Here is a 23,438-nt window from a genome sequence, read left to right as displayed (position 1 = left end):
CAGAACACACCAAACTTCCACTGCACAACACAACGCCTCTCCGTATACCTGATACGAGGCGAATGCTGACAACGTTGCAGCCCGGACGTGAGGGCGAACGCTATCCCCCCCGTTACGGACGCACCATCCGATGCTGGCGCACCAATCGGAGAGATCCCCGCAAACGACCGACGCCCTCTCGCGGCATCTTGTGAATGCTATGTGGCCATACCAGGCTCCGCACACTCTCAAGTTCAAAAAATGGCCACAGAGGGCGAAAAATCAATCGAGGCGTGTTTCAGCGTAAGCGCGCAAGTGGAGCTACTGTAATTTGGTCGAATACTTTATTTGTGCTTTTTCTGCTAGGGGCGCGGAACATGCGGAATTTTTTACTTTACACAAACCATTGACATAAACAATCGAGGTGTCTAAGGATGTTTTGTTACCTCAGGCAAATAGGCAGTCGATTTTTTTTAATTTGATTGTTGAAGCTGCTTTTTAATCATAGCGTCAAGGTTTTTGTACTTGATTAACCGCCGACAGCCTATTGGTATCGATGTGTTTCCTGGCCGTTGGCGTTCGAATACTACGGCGGTAAAACATTTTCGAAAGCATGCTGGTTTCGTCTGCGAGTCATTACATAGACTTGCTGTAAAGAAGTCTACTCTTGGCAAAACATAGTGCCTCATTTTGTTTAGGCGTTGATTATCATAATGAATGCGGTGGAGGTTGAGGCAGTACGCTTGAAGGTACGTTTTTATGCCGTTGATCTCCATAACACCGTAAGTACGCAAACCGATGTCACAGAACACCCGATGCATCATTGTGTGTTCTGCGTCATCGCCTGTTTGCTGTACGCCTACTAATTCTTCATTTCTTCAAGTGTTGTATCCTCCTTTTGTCCTTGTTCTCTTGTGCTTCACTTACAGTATGTCGTTCCGTCAGCTGTTGTGCGCATTTGCAAAACCAATACGTTTGATAAGACGCAGTGATTATCATAATTTCACTACACATGTATTAGGCTGGCACATATGGTTCAGATCCAGATGCCTGTATGCGGACTTGCACGACGTTGATGCGGAGATTAGGATAATTATGACACCCGTAAGGAAGAGGCAGCTGACGGCCGTAAGCTGTTGCGTTCTTTCCGCCAAACTACCCGGCCTGGTAGTGCTGTAAAGATGCTGTATAAAAGTGACACGCGGTGACAGGGAAATTATTATACTTAGCAGCCCACCGTACGTTTTGTAGCTTAGGTCTTCTTTCTTGTGCGTTTGTGCTATCCTTATTAATGAGCCATTTCTTGACTATGTTCTTGACTATGTAACCGCGTTTGTGTGGATGCGTAGACGTGTGCTTTTTGTTGTACTTGTAAAATGCAAATAAAATATTTTCAGGCTTACTCAATCTTTGGTGTCGTGTGCGTTTATTCCAGTCGAGGCCATCGTGCCACCTGGAAACCGCATTCTGTCAGTAGCCCTACACGAAAGGCAACAGCTGGAGCGCGGCGGCAGAATTTAACTCAGGGTAACGGCGGCGTAATAAACGAAAAACCGCTCCGGATGCCCTTAAAAGTCACTTCAGAGGGTGCCTTGACTCGATATGACTCAGCGCTACATGTATTCTGCTGCGCCTCGATCGTGCTCCCGCCAGTTTGGTTGCTGTGTGGCAAACGTAGCGCCTACATAAATATGTAGGCGCTACGTTTGCTACACAGCAATTAAACTGGCGGGAGCACGATTGAGGCGCAGCAGCCAGAAACCCAGTAAAGCCACAGAACACCTGGTAAACTGCGCAAAACCCCGTTTCCGTTTCCTGTTGTACAGCGCCAGCCGTGGTCGCATACTTTATTTCACGACGCCACCGCTTTGCTTATTTCCGTAGCACTGTGGAAGGTACAGTTTCCCTTCTCTAAGTTTGTTTAGGTATTCTGTGGCCATACCCGCCACACACACACGGGAATTCCCGAGCACGTAGGCGCGCATTCGGAGCGCGACCAAATATAAAAAAAAAGGAAAGAAAAACTCCTCCATACACTAAGAAAAGTTTACACCCTTTGAGTCGTATCTTGCCACACAACGATAAACATCATCTGTCTTGCCCGCATTTCCTTTCTTCAACGGTACTTCCAAGTCACGAACGGCATGCGCGTTATCAGCGTGCCAGAGCATTCAAGACAGGAAAGTAGCGAGTGCCGCGTTTTCAAAAAAGGAAACGCCAGCAAGACAGATGACGTCTATCCTTGTGTGGCAAATATACACCCCAAAGGGTGCAACTGTTTTTAGAGTGCAGCTACCAAATAAAGCTGTTTGCTTTCAAACACTGCACATCCTGTATACTGTTTTATTCCCAAGACTCCAGTCTTAAAAAGGCAGGTTGGGGGAGACGGCGTCGAAGTCTGCTACGTCGCAGGCAGCGCTGCGGTTCAGCGAGCAGACGACGCCGAAGAAGATATCATTCGCTGACCGCTGACATCAGTAATCGGCATAACGTAAGTAGTTGGAGGCTAAAAAAATGACAGTTTAGGAAGAAATTTTATCCTCATAGTGTGTCGGTTTGCACTTTGGCAGGTTTAGGACCACTTTGCACAAAAGCAAGCTGTCGTTGCCGCTTTCTTTTTTTGTTTTCTTGAACGCACTCCTTCGACAGCTTATTGTTTCTCAGCGAGCGTAGGTGGCACTTCACTCACCAGACCGAAGACGGTGCTCACCACCTGGAATGCATCCGTGTAGATCACCGAGTACAGGCCTCCCAGCGATGTGTAGAAGAGGATGATGGCGGAGGACAACATGATGACGGACGAAGAGTCGACGCGCGTTATCGCCGCCACCGTGTCGCCTGCATAAGCGCAGATGTATGTCCAGCCTAGCTGAACACTGTTCCAGGTACAGAGGTGCGGTGCGCAACGATGCGCCTGATAATAGGCACAGGTGCGTGGAACGCTGGCTGTTGCGGATAAAAGTGACGTATTTCGCTGGTACACAGTTCTACGTATTTATTGATGCGGATATCAAGAGGAAATTATGTAGATCCAGCGGACATCCTGGAATCTATGCGAGGCGAAGCTTTCGGGGACCAGTTAATCAAATGCCCTAAATTTGCCAATTTCATTCCTGCGTCCCTGCGTCCCTGCGTCAGTGAAAGTGGTGCCCGCGCATGCGCGCTTGCGCCCCCATGCTGCGCAACGGGACGCACGCGGCGATGATCTCAAGCAGCTATAGTTTAGCGTCGGCAACGATTGAGCTATGCATGAAATTGTGGTCTAACCATTGTCGTCATCATCACGATAAAGATAAGCTGCTGCTCCAGATGATGATGGTTAGAGCATGGGGCTGCTGTGCTGGGAGGCTGAGGTTCGATCCCACCACCATCATCATCATCAGCCTAGTCACGCCCACTGGAGGGCAAAGGCCTCTCCCATACTTCTCCAACTACCCCGGTCATGTACTGATTGTGGCCATGGTGTCCCTGCAAACGTCTTAATGTCATCCGCCCACCAAACTTTCTTCCACCCCCTGCTACGCTTCCCTTCCCTTGGAATCCTGTCCGTAACCCTTAATGACCATCGGTTATCTTCCCTCCTCATTACATGTTCGGCCCATGGCCATTTCTTTTTCTTGATTTCAACTAAGATGTCACTTACCCGTGTTTGTTCCCTCACCCAATCTGCTCTTTTCTTATCCCTGAAAGTTACACCCATCATTCTTCTTTCCATAGCTCGTTGCGTCGTCCTCAATTTCAGCAGAATCCTTTTCGTAAGCCTCCAGGTTTCTGCCCCGTACGTGAGTATTGGTAAGACACAGCTGTTATACATCTTTCTCTTGAGGGATAGTAGCAACCTGCTGTTCATTATTTGAAAATGCCTGCCAAACGCCCCCCAGCCCATTCTTATTCTTCTGGTTATACCAGTCTCATAATCCGGATCCGTGGTCACTACCTGCCCTAAGTAGGTGCATTCCTTTACCACTTCCAGTGCCTCGCTACCTATCGTAAATTGCTGTTCTCTTCCGAGACTGTTAAACATTACTTTAGTTTTCTGCAGAGTAATTTTCAGACCCACCCTTCTGCTTTGCCTCTCCAGGTCAGTGAGCATGCATTGCAATTGGTCTCCTGAGTTACTAAGCAAGGCAATATCATCAGCGAATCTCAAGTTGCTAAGGTATTCTCCATCGACTTTTATCCCTAATTCTTCCCAATCCAGGTCTCTGAATACCTCCTGTAAACATGATGTGAATAGCATTGGAAAGATCGTATCTCCCTGTCTGACGCCTTTTTTTATTGGGATTTTGTTGCTGTCTTTATGGAGGACTACGGTGGCTGTGGGGCCGCTATATATATCTTCCGGTATTTTTACATATGGCTTATGTACACCCTGGTTCCCTAATGCCTCCATGACTGCTGAGGTTTCGACTGAATGAAATACTTTTTCGTAATTAATGAAGGTTATATATAATGGTTGGTTATATTCTGCACATTTCTGTATCACCTGACTGATAGTGTGAATATGGTCTGTTGTTGAGTAGCCTTTACGGAATTCAGCCTGGTCCTTTGGTTGACAGAAGGCTAAGGTGTTCCTGATTCTATTTGCGATTACCTTAGTAAATACTTTGTAGGCAACGGACATTAAGCTGATTGTTCCATAATTTTTCAAGTCTTTGCCGTCTCCTTTCTTATGAATTAGGATTATATTAGCGTTCTTCCAAGATTCCGGCACGTTCGAGGTCATGAGGCATTGTGTATATAGGGTGGCCAGTCTTTCTAGGACAATGTTCCCACCATCCTTCAACAAATCTGCTGTTACCTGATCCTCCTCAGCTGCCTTCCCCCTTTGCATAGCTCCCAAGGCGTTCTTTACTTCTTCCAGCGTTACTTGTGGGATTTCAAGTTCCTCTAGACTATTCTCTTTCACACTATCGGCGTGGGTGTTACTGGTACTGTATAAATCTCTATAGAACTCCTCAGCCACTTGAACTATCTCATCCATATTAGTAACGATATTGCCGGCTTTGTCTCTTAACGCATTCATCTGATTCTTGCCTATTCCTAGTTTCTTCTTCACTGCTTTTAGGCTTGCTCCGTTCCTGAGCCTGTTCAATTCTATGCATATTATAGTTCCTTATGTCAGCTGTCTTACGCTTGCTGATTAACTTCGAAAATTCTGCCAGTTCTATTCTAGCTGTAGGGTTAGAGGCTTTCATACATTGGCGTTTCTTGATCAGATCTTTCGTCTCCTGCGATAGCTTACTGGTCTCCTGTCTAACGGAGTTACCACCGACTTCTATTGCGCACTCCTTAATGATGCCCATAAGATTGTCATTCATTGCTTCAACACTGAGGTCCTCTTCCTGATTTAAAGCCGAATACCTGTTCTGTAACTTAATCCGGAATTCCTCTAGTTTCCCTCTTACCACTGGCTCATTTATTGGCTTCTTATGTACCAGTTTCTTCCGTTCCCTCCTCAAGTCTAGGCTAATTCGAGTTCTTACCATCCTATGGTCACTGCAGTGCACCTTGCCGAGGACGTCTACATGTTGTATGATGCCAGGGTTCGCGCAGAGTGTGAAGTTGATTTCATTTCTAGTCTCACCATTCGGGCTCCTCCACGTCCACTTTCGGCTAACCCACTTGCGGAAAAAGGTATTCATTATCCGCATATAATTTTGTTCTGCAAACTCTACTAATGAGTCTCCCCTGCCATTCCTAGAGCCTATGCCATATTCCCCCACTGACTTGTCTCCAGCCTGCTTTTTGCCTACCCTGGCGTTGAAGTCGCCTGTCAGTATAGTGTATTTTGTTTTGACTTTACCCATTGCCGATTCCACGTCTGCATAAAAGCTTTCGACTTCCTCGTCATCATGACTGGATGTAGGGGCGTAGATCTGTACTACCTTCAATTTGTACCTCTTATTAAGTTTCACAACAAGACCTGCCACGCTCTCGTTAATGCTATAGAATTCCTGTATTTTACCAGCTATATCCTTATTGATCAGGAATCCGACTCCTAGTTCTCGTCTCTCCGCTAAGCCCCGGTAGCACAGTACGTGCCCGCTTTTTAGCACTGCATGTTCTTGTTTTGCCCTCCTAACCTCACTGAGCCCTATTATATCCCATTTAGTACCCTCTAATTTCTCCAATAACACTACTAGACTCGCCTCACTATATAACGTTCTAACGGTAAACGTTGCCAGGTTCAGATTCCAATGGCGGCCTGTCCGGAGCTAGGTATTCTTAGCACCCTCTGCTGCGTCACAGATCTGACCGCCGCCGTGGTCAGTTGCTACGCGGCTGCTGGTGACAGAGGGCCGGGGTTTGATTGTTGTATTCATACAGGAGGTTGTGGCGAAGTACTGCACCAGGGTGGCCAATCCTGCTCTGGTGAGAGAGTGCGGTACCGGTTCTGGTCACCGGGATCAGGCCGCACTCCAGGCCTGTTTGTGCAATTTTCTCAACACACGGTTTTTTTGTATTTTCCAGTGGAGATTTGCGTGGCACCGGGATGTGAACCACGGTCCTCTTGCACGGGAGGCGCATACTCTACCACCCCCGGAGTTGTACGCCTCATTTAACCTACAGTGGTGCCTTATTTGATCAGTCAAGGTGGACCAATCTGAGCTCGGTTATACCGCACGGATGGCACTCGGCTAGAGAACCTGGTATTTATGACCTGCACATGTGTGGCCATACATAATTGAGGATATATATATACAGATTTGGAGGGTTCCCGTACAGTGATAAACAAAAAGAAAAGGCATTAAAAACGGGGAAGAAAAGAACACAAACAAAGGAAGAAAACAGATGAATTGAACTCGTGATCCTTGGATGTTGCCCGGAAAGATAGCTCAGTTGGTTGGTTCGTCAGGCCCCTGGTTACTTTGAAGCGCCGTGCCTCCTGCCCCGAGCCTCATACTTACGTGAAAAGAAACTGATGTTGTCCGCAATGGTCGATGGTCATGGCATACTTTCTTGGAAAAATGGCCACCCGTGGAGAAGAGCGAACTCGAGCGGCTTTAGAGACTAGGCTAGGAAAAGCTTGATCACGTGCTAGGCGAGTGCGGCACGCATAGCGTGGGAAGCTACCCAGAGTAACTATCTCAAGGAATGCTGCTCGCGAGGGCGAAATACCATCGTGTAATTATAATAACCCTAATAGGACTACTTTCGAAAAATAAAGAACGGCCCAGAGGGCTGTACTACGAGTGCTATGACTGATAATTTTCTATATGTATATATATATAAATATATATAGATTCATCTCATCTATGAGATCGAATGCGAGCGCTGTTGCTTTGTCTCTGTGTGTAGTAGTTAAGAGAGCCAGTTTAAGGGAGGAGAAGAAGAAAGGAAAGTTTCTGAAGCAAAATTGCAGCGCCTTGGTTTTAAAGCGCCCCCTCCCCCCCTATTAGGGTTATTATAATTACACGAAGGTATTTCGCCCTCGCGAGCAGCAGTCCTCGAGATAGTTATTCTGGCTAGCTTCCCACGCTATTGCTGCGGCTCTCGCACCTGTTTAAGCTTTTCCTAGACGCTAGAGCTATACTATGTTCGCACAACCTTGAGCGATCGGAACGCACGTTTTTTGCGCTTGACCGGCAGAGAAGGGAGGCTTTGTTCCGGCCGCAAAGCCCTCCATGTCTCAGTAAGGTGCCTGGTGGTGGTCTCGTGCGGACGCTGGCCTCTCGGGGAGCGCATATTCCACTCATATTTTAAAAAGTTCAATACTTACAAGCATTTGTCTCGCAAACCATACTTAGTTCAAGGGAATATTTCCACGTCTCAATAATTTCTCTCGTCGTATTCGAGTGCCGATTGCCATGTTATCGTTTGTTAACGAAGCTTTCCCTCAAGTCTAAATATTTTAAGGCAGTTTGTCGTGTGCGTATCATGGCCACGCACGCTTATATCGCCTTCCGATCCCACCGCCGGGTGCGTAATATGAGACTCTTTATTTTAGCGCAAGCTATTCGGCGAGACTTCAGGGGCGCTCGGCAGCCACTGTCAGGAAAGCCCGGGAGGAGCGCATGGTTGAGAAAGCTCTGCTTTGAAAATTCGCTAGGAGCCAGGCTGTTCCATGCATTGCGCAATTTCTTGTAGAACACCATTCTATTTATACAACGTAGAACATATTTGCAAGATGTGTCCGCTCGTAGCAGCCAGTAGCTTAAGCGGAACGAGGTTGAATTGCAGTGCAAGCTCACCCAATGCGGCCAGAATGGCGGCCGTCCAAAATACTTCTCCGCAGAGGGCGGGTAGGCAGAGGGGGACGGCGATCCAGCGGCCGTAGTGCTGCTGGAACGGGTCGAACATTGTGAGCGCCTTCGTCACGCGCATCTTGCCCGCGAAGAACCGGCCGCCTGCAATTGATTTCCGCAAGAAGGCAGCGCAGCGACGAACCAAAGCCGTTACAATAGAGCCCATACAATCTAAAAATGTTTACACCCTTAAGGGCGTTGGGTTGTCCCACGCTCTTACAAAAGTTTGCACCCTTTTGGGGCTTATCTTGTCCCATAACAACAGTCGTCAACTACACTCTTATGGTATCTTCGACTGGTCGCCTGTATGCCCCGAAGCAGAGTCGGGTAGATCGGTCGTTTCCCGAGCTCAAAGGTAGGGGACAAGCGCGGAAGCCGAACGTGCGACTCGCTCTCGGGGGAGGGAATTGCTGATGCGAAACCACGTGACTACTGCCAACGTCCGATGTTTCGCCTATCCAAAGCTCCCGGCGCTGCCGGAAAAACCGGTGGACGTGCCGGCGGGACGAACGTTCGTCGAGACGTCAGCATACAGTGGCCTAGGTTGCCAAGGTTGCGGTGGGCCGTCGCCAACAGCAGCGACGCGGCGCTGCGATGACGTTTCAATCTCGATGACGTCTCCGACGACAGGGCTCGGAGCGCCTCAGAGCGCTCCAAGATAAAGGAGAGCAATCGAGAACCAGCCGAACGCAGGGCGCGCACGCTCTTTCAACCAGCCGAAGACAACGCCGCTCGCGAAAGCGCTCCAGAGTGCTCAGAAACTACCAGCCGAAGATAGCATTAGAAATATTTACACCCTTTGGGACTTATCGTGTCCCACAACAATAATCGTCATCTGTCTTGCCCGAGTTTCCTTTCTTGAAAGCTCGGCGCTCGCTGCTTTCCTTTCGAGAAACTGCGTCGGAGGCGTTTCCAGCGCTCGTTCCGCACGGACGTGTTTTTCCGTAGCTCCGGATTTTCGCCCCGTTTGCTGGTTTCTTTTCACCGCATCATGGAACTGTGTTGTTTATGTTATGGACCGCTTTGGCGGTTCGTAATTACTACTGGCGCCTATCTGCAATGTACGTCGTCATCTACACCCTCCTGCTGCGCCATCGAGCTCGAGTTCTTGTGCGGCTTCGCGAGTGCGAGTGCCCCCGCGGCACTCGCCGCGCCGACGCGGAGCATCCAAGCTGCTGTCCGCTGCGTCGAGGGAGCGGAACATTGCCGATGCAACTGCCATCCAAGCCAGGAACGTCTCCTCCGTGGGGACAAGTGCAACGGGTGAAGACGGCACCCTGAGCATGGATACCACCAACATGGAGCAGAACAGCCCTGCTGCCGTGGCGCACACCTCAGCCAAGAGGACGAAGGAAGCTACTGGCCTTCCATCGGATGGAAATGTAGCTCCAGCAGCCCCGAAAAGACCTCGCTCATCACAAGGCCTGCCTGCACGACCGACACGCACGTCTCCGGAGTCGCCAACGACATCGTGGTACAAAGTGGTTATCAAGCCTCGTGCTAGATATGACATGTCCACTCTGCACAACCGTATCATTCAAGCGGCCCTGGACGCCTGCCTCGAGACTTCCCGATTTCAAGGTTTTGCTCTACACAAACCCACTAATACGGTCTCAGTATGGGTGTCTGCTATGGCACTAGTTTATAAACTCGAAGAACTGCAACAAATACAAGTCTCAGAAGAGTGTGTCCTTCCAGTCCAGGCGTACCTCGCCAGTGGTACAGATTTAAGACGCTACGTGGTTAATGGCGTTGACCTTGACGAAGAACCCGAGAGGCTCCTGCAGGAACTATCGTGTCCCACACACAAGGTCGTGGCTGCTCGCTACCTATGCAGCGGTCGTACGTGCCTAATCACGCTTCAAGGTCCTAATTCCCCACCTGAACGTATCCTGTATTACGGCTGCGTACTGCGCCCGCGTCCGTTCAAGCCTTCCGTTGTGTACTGCTACTCTTGCTTTAGACAGGGACACATGAAATCATCCTGCCCGTACCCACCTAAGGACGACACCATGGAGCCTGAACCGTCGGCATCGTTTAGATGCGGCCTATGTCAAACAAACGATCATGACATCACTTCCACGACGTGTCCTACGAAGTTGAAGGCAACTAAGAAGGCTCGACAACGCCATTCTCGACAGCCAGCAAGGACCCCTCGAGATTCATCAATGAAACAAGTCCCTGTGTACAACCGTTACGCCGTTCTGGCCTCGCTGGAAGAGGACGCTAGCCAGGTGACAAACGCAAGTACAGAGACAAGTGATGCTGCCACTCGTACCTATAGCGCAGCTGTTAGGTCGTCCACTTCACGACCGCAACGGGCATCTCAATCGATAGAAGACACGCCGCTTCCTTTGGCAGACGAAGAGTTCGAGATCGACGCTCGCCTCGCCAACCTTGAAAGGGAGATCCAACGTCTCAAGGAACGCCGTACAGTGCTCCGGCGTCGTCATGACGGAGCGCGGCCGTCGCATTCGCCGTCGTCGTCTTGTCCTGCTCATATGGCTAACCCGGCATCTGTGTCGAAGCCTCTTTCACCCCAAGAACTCCTGCGCTTCGTTGCGCAACAGCTCCAGCATCTCACCTCGGTTCTACTGACCAATCTTAATCTATGATGGCTGCTACGTCTTCAAGAGTGCCAAAAGCCATCTTACAGTGGAACTGTCGCGGCATCGCGGGGAAGGTCGGAGAGCTGCGTCAGCGTCTCAGATATGGCAAGCTGCGTGCTTGGGCTCTACTGCTTCAAGAATCCAACGGCCTGCCACCCATTCCAGGATTTGTGGCATACTTATCGCCTTCAATGTTGGATCGTAGGAGTGCTACGCCCGATGTCCCTCCAGGAAAGGTTGCAGCGTATGTAAGATGCACTCTTCATGAGACTCGTGTTGATCTTTCACGGTGGTGTACTCTATGGCAAGAAGTCGTGGCCGTATTGGTTCGTCTCCAACGCACGGACGTTATCATCGTTTCATACTATGCCCGCCCTTACAGCGGTCGTGCGGCTCGGTTGTGTCTCGGCTGGCTGGCGCACCTACGACAGAAACAACCTAGTTGCCCCATTATGGTCGCAGGAGGTTTTAACGCGCCCCACACCACATGGGGATACGCTATTTCCAGTGCGCGTGGTACATGTGTGCTGGACACATTTATGGACGCCCAATTCACTCTCCTTAATGATGTGTCAGTGCCTACTCGTCGGCGAGACCACCCTTGCGCGCCGCCACACTCACCGGACATATCTTGGTGGCTAGGAAGGACGACCGTCTCGTGGTCATGTGAACCCGACTGCTGGGGTAGCGACCATCATCCGATTCACCTTGGCTTATCTTCAGGCGGAACAAGCCGCCTCCGCCGACTATGTCGAGTGGTGTACTGGGATCGATACAGGGTGGTATCAGAAAGCAATGTATCCAACTTCATGGTGGACCCGTCCCATTGTCTTAAGGCGGCATTGGTTGAGGTGACACGTACGTCGTGGGTTGATGAATCGCGAACCGCTCCTGATTTGCAACTTCTGCGTCTCTGGGCGTCGCGCCACCAAGCAGAACTTGCATCAGAACGTGACCCTGCGTCAAATACCCTTCGCTTAGAGGCCCAACGCCTTACTGCAGTAGCTCGGCGCCACGAACACCGCTTAGAACGTGGCCGCTGGATGGACTGGTGCTCTTCTCTCGGACCTTCGTCGTCCAATGCCTCCATTTGGCGCACCTTCCGAGTAATGGAACGTGGTCGGCGCCCTCCAGAGCCCGCAACCTGCGCCCTGTTAGTATCGGGCCAGACACCAGCAGTATTCGCAGAAACTGTCGCCCACACCGTTTTTCCGGCTTTGGACACAGCACCGCCTCCCTTCGTTGTTCAAAACTGCCTTCCCGCGGACGCAGGCACGCCACCTACGCTCTCTGACATCGAGGGTATACAAGCTCCTTTCACTATGGCGGAATTTTTAGCGGCAATCGACCTGTCGAAGCCATGCAAGGCACCAGGACCGGATGGCATACCGTATGAACTTTATAAAAACACGGAAGGCAAGGTTCTCGAAGTGCTGTGGGGGGCCATAAACGAAGCTTGGGCTACAGGAGTCATTCCCAATTCTTGGCGGCATGCAGAAATGGTCCCTGTTCCCAAACCCGGAAAACCCCAAGATAATATCGCTCATATGCGCCCAATAGCACTAACCTCAACGTTAGGCAAACTGATGGAGCGTATGCTCGCGACACGTATTACATGGTGGCTCGAGCGGTACTCATGGTATCATCCTGGCCAAATCGGGTTCCGTGCTCATCTAGGCGCAGAGGATGGCCTTGCGTACCTATCTTCTATGGTTCTCATCGGAGGCCGCTCCCGAAGAATTTGCATGATTCTGGCAATAGATATTCGTAAAGCATACGACCATGTGAGTCACGAAGCAATTGTCGGAATTCTCCATTGGCTTCAATTCCCTAGCCGTGTCTGCACATTCGTCGAAGCCTTCCTGTGCGCTCGCACCTTCTCCATTCGCCTGGCTGGCCAAGCAGTAGATCAGTTCGTCGCACATCGGGGTGTCCCACAAGGATATGTGCTCGCACCAGTCCTATTTAATATTGCTCTCCTTCCACTAGCCTGGAAGCTAGCCACGATACATAACGCACAGTACATAATGTACGCAGATGACATCACTGTCTGGTCAGTTGATCCTGAAATCTGCCACCAAGAACAAGCGCTCCAAGAGGCCCTAAACATGACGCACAACTGGTGTGCTCAGATAGGCCTTGACATTTACAAGGACAAGACGACGTACAAGTCAGTAGCGAACAAGTATGGGTGCCGTCTACTGGCACTCCGGCCTCTTCAGTTAACTCTGGATCAGCAACCATTACACGAGGCTTCAACTCTCCGTGTACTCGGCCTTGAAATGGATTCCTCCGGATCTGCGGGACCATGGGTCAAGAATGCAAAGCAACAGGCCACAGAAACGATACAGTTGATACGTCGGATTGCGAAGAAATCTGGCGGAGCGAGCACCAACATGGCTCACCTTCTGGTCCGTTCTGTATTGCAACCACGACTCGTCTACAGAGCCCAGTTTCATCATCTCACGAAGGCACAATGGGCTCCCCTTGAGGCCATTAATAATGAAGCTATGCGGGCCATAACGGGACTACCACGTCTCACTCCGTTGCCAACTCTACAGGCTGAGTCCCAACTCAACACTATTGACGAACTCGTACACCAACATCGATACGCGCGCGCCCTAAAGCCATCATATTTCGGCTCGGCTGCTTCACTGGCCCGGTACATGGGGCACGATATAGACAATCCAGCATCTACGAGACCCGATGTAGCTCCGTGGCAAAGGGTACAATTAAGTGACAATAAGCCTCTTGGTCGTCTGTATAGCCCGGTTCCTCGTCAGGCGAATGCCCATGTTTCCCGCCTTCATCACGCCGATGACAACCAAGACGATACGACTCTTGTAGCATACACTGATGTCAGTGTTAATGGCACCATGATTCACACAGCTCTCGTGTGTCCATTGATACCAGAGGCAGGCCAAACGTGCTCGTATGTTGACGATCCTGCACCACCGGCCTACCTTGCCGAGCTTGCTGCCATACGAGACGGCTTGGCCACGTTGCTACCTACTGTTCCAGATGCTCGATACTCTCAACTGATCATTCGCACAGACTCGACTCAAGCCATCCACGACATACGTAGGGTATCTCGGTCCACCCTATTGTCAGATAGCATTCACCGTCTTGCTGCCACTACGAATATCCTAATACGCGTCCAGTGGGTGCCTCGAGCAGCCCTGCCGGGTCTCCTTGAAGCAGATATGGCAACCCACCCACAGATTACAACATACCCACTTCCACATTTTCCTGAAGACGCCTGTGAACGACTGATCCGGGAAAAGGAAAACCTCCGACGCACCCCACGAGCTCTCATACCTCCGTGTGGGTCAGACCTCCCTGGCGGGTTAACCCGCCGAGAGGAGGTTACGTTAAGGAGGCTACGTGTCGGGGTCGCGCTCACCCCGTCTGTGACCGCTCTCTGGCCACAACAATACCATGGTCCTTACGACTCATCGTGCCCATTTTGCAACACAGGAATCCAAAATGTGACAGTGACACACCTATTATTGACGTGCCCAGGGCTTCATCTAAGCCGTCTCCGCCATCTCCCGGCCACAGGCCTTCGGCCTGGCCGCCCACCCGACCTTGAACGTTGGATTCATGGACCCCATCATCGTTCACTCCTAGATTTTTTGAATGAGTCGAATCTGTTCGTGTATTTCTAACATCTTTTGTATTATGCCTAAGGGCATGCTTTCGAATGAAAAAAAAAGGAACTGTGTCACAATGATAACGCGCATGCCGTTCCTGACTGGGAAGTACCGGGCTCGCAGCGTTAAGGAAAGGAAACGAGGGCAACACAGATTATTATTGTTGTGGGAAAAAATACGCCCCAACGGGTGCAAATATTTATAATGCTACACTCTTAAAAAAATTTACACCCATTGGGGCTTATCTTGTTCCACAACAATAATTGCCATCGGTCTTGCCCGCGTTTCCTTTCTTTAACGCTGCGAGCCCGGTACTTCCCAGTCACGAACGCCGTGCGCGTTATCAGTGTGACGCAGCATTCTCGACAAGACAAGCTCGACAAGCGTGCGCCGAGTTTTCAAGAAAGGAAACGGAAGCAAGGTAGATGACGATTATCGTTGTGGGACAAATATACACCCCAAAGGGTGCGACCGATGTAAGAGTGTAAGAAGAGTTTACACCCTTTGGAGTGTGTATTTGGCACAGAACAATAATCGTCATCTGTCTTGCCCGCATTTCCTTTCTTGAAAATGCTGCGCTCGTTACTTTCCTGTCGGGAATGCTGTGTCATGCTGATAACGCTCATGCCGTTCGTTACTGGAAAGTACCGGGCTCGCCGCGTTAAAAAACGGAAATGCGGACAAGACAGATGACGATTATCGTAGTGCGGCAAATATGCACCCCAAAGGGTGCAACTGTTTTTAGAGTGTATCGTTGTGTTGCAAGATACGACCCAAAGGGTGTAAACTTTTTTTTAGAGTGTACGTTTTTCCGCCAAATTTTGCTCTCGAGAATGCTACGTCACGCTGATGACGCGCATGTCGTTCATAGCCTGGAAGTGCCGGACGCGCAGTGTTAAAGAAAGGAAAGGAGCGCAAGGCATATGACGATTATCGTTGTGGGAAAAGATAAAGGCCAAAGGGCACAAAATGTTTTTTTGTTTGAATGCCTGGCTAGCATTCTGACCTTTAGGGGTATACATTTTTTTATTGTGCACTACAGCGAGCCTAACTACACTCTAAAAACAGTTTCACCCTTTCGGGAGCGCATTTGCTACACATCAATAATCGCCCTCTGCCTTGCTTGCGTTTCCTTCCTTGAAAACGCCGCACCCGCTACTTTCCTGTCGGGAATGCTATGTCATACTGTTAACGCGCATGCCGTTCGTTACTGGGAAGTAACGGGCTTGCAGCGTTAAAGAAAGGAAATGCGGACAGGACCGATGACGTTTATTGTTGTGTGGCAAGATACAACCCAAAGGGTGTAATTTTGTTTTAGAGAGTATACGTGCGATGAGAAAAGGTGTAGTTGAAAACCATTTATTAATTCGGACCATGACGCTGGGGCGCAGAGAAATATCTGACACGAGAATTTGACAGCGATAGCTAGGAAGTTCTATTTAATGCCGTTCTGGTGCGGTCTTTCGCAATTGTAATCATTATTACTTGGTCCAAAAAGCTGACAAACCAGAAAACTTCACTTGTCCGCAACAACGATTCGATTTTACCCCTTAAACGCCAGTGTGGTAGCCATGGGAAAACTAAGCACCATTTAGACACCCATAAGGGTGTTAAAATGTTCAATGTGCAGTTATAAAGTACAGGATTTTATGCGCTAAGATAGTTCGATTCCCTCCAACTTACCGATATAAACATTGCGCCGTAAAGTTTGTAACTTATAAATTAATTAACGTTATTACTTCAATTTGTGAATTGATTGCTGTTTCTCTTTTTTTTTGCGAATGGTGTCCACCTGCGCAGATAAATAACCTGTAGTGACATAATCCTGGTAAGTTTTGTAGTTCTTTTTAAAACAAAAGGAGTCTGACGCAGTAAAAACACCGTATATTAGTTGAAATGCAAAAACACTGCTTGCCACGTCGGGGCCATGCACAGTCAATAACTGCTCTTTTGAAGGGTGAGACACATTTTATTTTCGAAGCGAAGTGCTGTTTGTAGAAACGTAAAGATTGCATGACATTAAATCTGGGACCTGTGCACGCCGATGCGTTAACTTACACATTATATTACACGTTGTATTGAATGCGGACTTGCGGATGTTAAACATGTAACCCATTACCATTGCAGTTATCTCATTCAAATTGTAATTTATTACAGTGACCAGTCACTGCCCCAAGAAAGTAAGTGAGTAATTTCTAAAATCGGGGGATTACTTTTACGTTGCTTTTCCTCCTAACTGTTATTAAAATTGCACGTACACAGTAAATAAAAGATCTGGCCTGCCTCTTTGAGTTCCTCCTCTGAATCCGATCACCACGCTGCTTATCTTATATAGCAGCTGCCTTTCAACATTTCCCTTTCGCTGCCCTCGTTCTCTTGTGAAGGCATCGGGCATCGACACTGAATCCTCGCTCGATGTGCGCGCAAGAGGAAATGGCGGTGTAACAAGGAACTAACACTTTCCATGCAAGATGCTCGCGGCTGGGTCTCCTATGAAGCACAGCGTTCCACTGTTGCTGATGTATAACGCTCTCCCGGCAGGTTCGGTGAACAACAACACCAAGAACAACGACGAAAAAAAGTCCGTAGGGGATTTCAAAGCGCATCAACGCCGTAGAGGCCCTCGCTACCTGTAGCCACGACAGCGCCGGTTCAAAACGTCGGCCGACGTCTAGTGGAGCGTTCAGAAAAAAAGAACATACTGAGTGCGCTGGTTTGCCTGTTTGAGCATGCACACCTGCAAGGGTGCTGCGTGGTACGACTACGGGCCTGCCACGAGGCAGGAGCCTCCTGTTAACCGACGCAGCTGCATCGACTGTTACAGCTTCCCTCGTCAATAAAGTAACTGGTTACAAGTAATTGATTGCTGAAAATTGCTTTTGAATTACACTGAACATTACTGAGGGCAAATACAAAAGAAGCAGTCATTCGATCATGAAACTACCCCGAAATTTATTGAATTACAGGTAATTGGTAATTCGTTACGTACTAGTGTGGCTGAATAAAAGCAAGGACAATAGTACGCATGGCAGTTAGCTATACATAATTTAACTGAGCTCTTAAAGAAAGCTCCGCTTCACATGGATTTTAGTACACGGGTTGGGTAGGCGTAATTTTTTTTCCCTTTTGCTCAGTTCTAATACAGTCAGCATCGGGGGAACCTCAGCTGTGTCTGTGGTGGTTGCTGTATAGCTTCCGGTTGCTGTATAGCTTCTGTATTTGACAAACGTATCTATATATTTACTTGGAAATGACTGTCGCACGCAGTGAAAGGTGCTCTTTCGAGACCAATATGACGACCTGCGTTATGGTCTCCTGACTATTCTAAAGGCTAAGCCCTCCCGCACACTATTTAAAAAAAACTTATGGCTGTTTAAAGGGCGTTTGGTCTGTCTCATGGTATAACACTCTCCCCCTTTAAGTAGTGTGATCGTATCCATATCACTAATGGGGACCAATGGAGCGTTCCTTTGAGACATTTTTCGTCGTGAGTATGAGAGTTCCGACATACGGCACAAAAACTGCACGAGCTTTCTCGAAAACTGCATGAGCTGTCGAACTCTCGTGTCAGATATTTCTATGAACGCCAAGTGGTCAGTATTATTACACAGTTTTCAACTACGGCTTCTCTCATCGCATGCGTAGTTCGAGCTCGGTGTCTAGTGCAATGTACATATTCTATTGCCTTAAGAGCAAAGGTGTTAGCCATGGAAGAAAGCGGCGACCTTAAGGGTGTAAAGTCTGTAAAGTCTCTGAGCAGCTGAGATGCAATTAGTATGAATGTTACGCCATACTGTACTGTCGCTTTTGCTTTATAGCGACGGTCGTGCTGGCGACGTTTCTTGTAAGGGCATCGAGGCAGGCTTCCCTGCTGGGTCAACCGTAACCTTACCGGGTCTTACAGCTCACCTATTACGAGGCTGAGTGCGTAGCCGATCGGAGCGTGACACCATACGATGCCGTAATTGAACACGGCCTCGGCGGTCCCGTTGAGGTAGCCTCCTCCTACCCAAGTTGCTGCGTTGAGGAGGGGAAAGAAATCAGCTGAATCTATCGACGCTGACTGCCAATATCAGCGAATAGCGGAGCGTTTCTGGAAGGTCATCCGCTTCATTAAGGCAAAGATGCGCTCGTACGCCTATATTTGTTGCAGTGCAGATATTGATATGGTGTTTGTTGTTTAAGTGAGCAATTCTGTGGAGAATATTGGCGTCAACAAGTGTATCTATAGGGGGCTTACGATATAGGCCGATTTCCCATACGTGCGTTGCCTGCAGAGGCGAGAGCGCCGGCACTTGAGGCGGCTGCCCTCCTCGACTCTCGCTGCCGGAACCCTCTCCCGCAGCCGTCAAAGGGGAAGAGCGCGGGAAGGAGGGGATGAGTGGTGTCCTTCCAGAGCGTTCCACCGCAGCATTTTCTCCTCTTTTAAGCGTTTAACGTGTCGCATTAACGTGCACCCAAATAAGCCACACAAGCCACATAAGCCACACAAGTCACACGTGCACCCAAATAAGCCACACAATAAGTCAGAATCTAGCGCGGGTATTTTATGTCTGCATTTGCAGTGACAGCGCGCAAAAGTTCGGGGAATGCCAAACCGGCTATTTAAGGCGTAAATCAAATTAAATTCAATTGAGTTCTGGGTGTTTGCGTTCCAAGACCACGATCTGATTATGAGGCACGCTCTAGTGAGGAACTCTGGATGAATTTTAACCACCTAGGGTTCTTTAATATATGCGCACCCAATGCATGGTTCATGGGCGTTTTTGCATTTCACCCCGCATCAAAATGCGGCCGAGCACTCCGCCATAGCGGCTAAGCCAGCGTGGTGGGTAAGGTGTGAGCTATGGGTGAGGAATTTACGCTTTGAGGCATTGTCTTTTTTCAGTGTAGAAATTTAACAGAGGACAACACCTTGTTATTACCGTCGGAAACAACAACTCGGCCGATCTAAAACTATACACGCCAGGCGTATGTTCGTTTGTTTTCTAGCGCTCGTTGACACTTGTTGCTCTTCCTTTATAATGTAGCATGTGGAACGAATTTTGCAAGTTGGGGATAGCCGGCTTTAATGTACCCTACCTTTACGTTTTTCTACATAAAAAAAAACGACACGCACACACACACGCGCACATACACAGCGTCAGCCTTTGTAACGCACTTTGTGTATAGCCGCGTCATTTCGTGTCCTTTTCTTCCCCGCGCATGCTTTAGCAATGTAAACTGAACAGTTCGCCGAGGTTGTGCACTTATCAAGAGAGAGAAGGAAACACAGAGACAATTTAATGGAATCTGATCATGTCAGCTTTGCTACATGCGGTGCCTGCTACTTCAGATGAGATGTTCGTATTGACACGATGAAAATAAGCATAAAACAAAGTGAAGAAGAAAAAAAGCAGCCCAGTAAGTTGAGATGACTAACAAAATTCGAAGAATGTCTAGAAGACTTGACTGGCGCAAGTTTCGAAGCAAGGCTCTCGCGATTCAGATTAGACGGTTTGTTTTTCGGGCACATCTGCTTACATGGGTCATCGCTTTTCCGCAGAACCTGCACGCATTCTGCACCTTTAAATTTCAAGTTACCTTATCCAGTGCAAATAAACTATAACCTATACCGAATCTTCCACTTCCGTCTCTGAGCCGAAAATCACTAATCGTTACTTTGAACTTATTGAGCATAGCGGCTTTTTCATATATTGTAACCTTTAGTTGCAATATATGAGAGGAAAGACCACGCTTTGAGTGCACGACGCATCCTGAACCACTGTGCGACGATATGAATGAATGCTGCGCTAAAGGCGTCTTTAGTGACAGGATGTATTGGACGCCAGGTCTGGCTTGGACGTTATCAGGGTAGGCATGTGCAGGCCTTTAAAGTCCATACTCCCTGTCTACCCTTACAAAAAAATTATTGAGACGGCATTGAAATATCGTTGATTAATGTTGAGTTTTTTATTGAGGAATTATTGAGTTTGTTGAATTGTTGGGTTGAGTGTTGTGGGCGCTTGAATATTGGCCACTGAAATTTAATTGAAACACCATTGGGTCTCTCAAGGTTGAATAATTGTTAAGTTACCATTGAAAGTCCATTGTGCTTAGACGGCCCATTGTGTTTGTTTTGTTGAATGGCTGTTGGGTTACCATTGATTCTGCATTGAAGTGACGTTGTGGTAGTTCTGGTGACCTGTTGTTGAGTTATTGCCACAGCACGGAAAAGTACATTGTGGCCCAGTTGAGATGGCATTGAGATTTCAAAAGTCTCCATTGAAATATCATTGATGTTTCGTTGGGCTAGTGGATATTTATTCATATATTGAAATTGCTTTGCCATTCACACTTGCATGCCCCGGTGCCTGCTCATAACTTTCCCAAACACAACAAAAGAAAAGGAGAGAATGATCAATTAGAAGTACCTTTATTTACACTAAAGATGCATGCACATGAAACATGATTACATTGCATAAGGCACCATTACATCGAACCTGGAGAAGTGGGCTACTATCTAAAGCGCTTTTAGCAGTGTAAATACATCTGAAAAAACCCATACATATGAATTCAATCAAAACGATCATTGTGGTCTTCACTTTCGACTTAGGTTCATGACTAGAAGGCAAAGCGACTCAAAAGGCAGGGCTTAAGCATACCCTTGTAACAACCAACTTTGAACACATGAACACTTTAAGCTGCTTGCATGTGAATACACAAAAGACATCTGAATATGCTACATTAAAATGTTTCGCACACTAACACATCACAGGAAGAGCTACGGCTGATCGTGAGAAGGCAAAATAACAGACTTGAAACAAATGACTTGACGTAAATATGTCCAAGCTTTAGCACACGTCTTTAACCACCATTAAAATTTAATGAAGTACCAAAGTAGACTTGCCTGAGCTTATTGTCTTCGAGATGTATATATTTTCGTGTTGCCCAATTATTTTATAGGATGACATCACTCATGTTAGCTATTAATTTACGAGACATCATTTAGAAAGTTGTCGGGCATGGTGAACACCTGAATCATGTTTCTGACGAGCCAGGTTTGCTTTCTTGAGAAATAAACTTGTAAAACTTTTGCGTAATGAATGGAGCTTATCTCCCTGGCACAAGTCAAGAACAAACAGTACACCATTTGATTATGTTAATTTGGGATACAGAAGAGTGTGTTGGAGGCATTTCCTCAAATTAGTGAGCTCATCTTCAGTTAATTTTTCTGGACTTGCACAAAGCTAATTAGAGCACTTTTTGGGGCTTTTTTCACTATACCCAGCAACTAAGTGGTACCCCAGTCAATAAAGAGATAAGAAACAGTGAAAAACGCAATAAATGCGTATACGAAACACCGATGACCTTAACTGCGCAGGTAAAATGTTATTAAAGTGCTACCAGAACTTTATTGCATTAAATACATAAAAGGTTGCATAAAAATTGGGACAAAGCAGTAACAAAGACGGAGGGAGATACAGCACCCGTATTGAAAACAAATTACAAGGAAAGTGATATACATGCATATTTAAGCTAACGACAATTTTTTCTGCAATATATATAGAAAAAAAACACATGCACTTACCGCATAAAAAAAGGTTCCTGCGCCTGGAGAATGAAGCACAGTACAAAAAGGAGCGTCATGAGAACCGAAAGATGGAGCTTAGTATGTTTAAAAACTACAAATGCTTGCATACATACAAACAGGCACGTGACATGTCATGCCTTGAATGGATGAAATTAATAAATCTCACACACAAAGGAAACTACCATCACTCTTGTTGCTTTCCTCAGGCGACTCCTTGAAGTCGAACTAGAAAAATGTACATCTGTGTGAAAAACAAAGAGAAGATAAGACCCTATAGTGTTCTTCCTGAAATAAGCAGCGCAAATAACTTCATGGATCAATTCTGTGGACACTTCGCCAATTCGGTGTATATTTATATTTTACAACCAGCCAAACAGAGACGAGAAGGATGAATTAAGGTAGGAACACACATGAATGCTGACTCAAGTAGAAGTTTATTTGGGAAGACAAAGATTTGAAACACATTGGCCAACCTTACAAACAAAAAGCCATGGATGTGCAGCGAAAACAGCCCAGCACAACAAAAAAGGACCGAAAGACATGTCCTGTAGAACAAACATGTGCGTCAAAAAAAAAGAAAACTGAAAGGTTTGTCCTGTAAGTGATATTAACGAGAAATACTGCAGGAACACTTTCCCACTAAGGGTCACAGAAACCTTGCTTATGAATATTTCTTCGTGATCAATAAATAATTCTTCCGTAGGTCCTCTTGTGTTCTGGTCTTTGTGATGAAACAACCGTTCTTTCTGCTCTATACCTCAACACCAGAGGAGTTCGAGAAGCAATAATTTTTGATCACAAACGAAACAAATGCATAACCAAGTTATCTGTTGTCCTTAGTAGGAAAAAGTTGCAGTTCTCAAAACAATATTTCTCGTTGGGTAGTATCCGTTATCGGACAAATCTTTCGCTTTTTCGAAAGATTTGTCCGATAGTTCTCGTTTTTCACGCACGTTTATTCTATATAACATGGCTTTTTCGTATTTTTTTCTTGTCGCACGTGGCTGTTTGTGCCACGCATGCACGGCTTTTTACCTTTGTGAAGTTGACCAGTGTCTTTAATACCTCTGTCTTCAAAAATAAATTTTTTGTTGAGCTTGCGCTCGTGTGTGCTCCTACCTATTTCGTCGTCCGTCGTCCGCCTCTGTTCGCGCTGCTGTTTACAGTACGCACGTATCACTTGGTTAGGCTGGCAAACATTCTCACAAACAAAAATAGATGCCCCCCCCCCCCTCCTCGAAAGGTATCCCATCTCTTACTACTAAGCGCCAGAGCAAATCCAAATTAAGCCTTCACAGCGTCCATGCGGCAGCTAGTACACCACAGAGCAGCACAAAAAATAGTTGAAAATCCCACTTGATGAAGAGTGGCAACA

General features: G+C 47.6%; 1 protein-coding gene across 2 annotated transcripts in view; it reads right to left on the bottom strand.

Moving 5' to 3' along the window:
* LOC135897352 (high-affinity choline transporter 1-like) overlaps positions 1-23,438 on the bottom strand; it is a 77,489-nt gene that overhangs the window by 28,410 nt on the left and 25,641 nt on the right. For both annotated transcript variants that reach the window (XM_065425967.1, XM_065425971.1), the window contains exons 3-5: positions 18,400-18,507; positions 8,175-8,330; positions 2,669-2,817 (exon numbers count right to left, since the gene is read on the bottom strand). In XM_065425967.1, coding sequence (XP_065282039.1) covers positions 2,669-2,817; positions 8,175-8,330; positions 18,400-18,507 — 413 coding nt within the window. The remainder of the gene's footprint in view (positions 1-2,668; positions 2,818-8,174; positions 8,331-18,399; positions 18,508-23,438) is intronic.

The sequence above is a fragment of the Dermacentor albipictus genome, chromosome 1 (assembly GCF_038994185.2).
Source record: "Dermacentor albipictus isolate Rhodes 1998 colony chromosome 1, USDA_Dalb.pri_finalv2, whole genome shotgun sequence".
NCBI lineage: Eukaryota > Metazoa > Arthropoda > Arachnida > Ixodida > Ixodidae > Dermacentor > Dermacentor albipictus.
The sequence above is the reverse complement of the archived record's forward strand: the minus strand, read 5'-3'. Positions and strand labels throughout refer to the sequence as shown.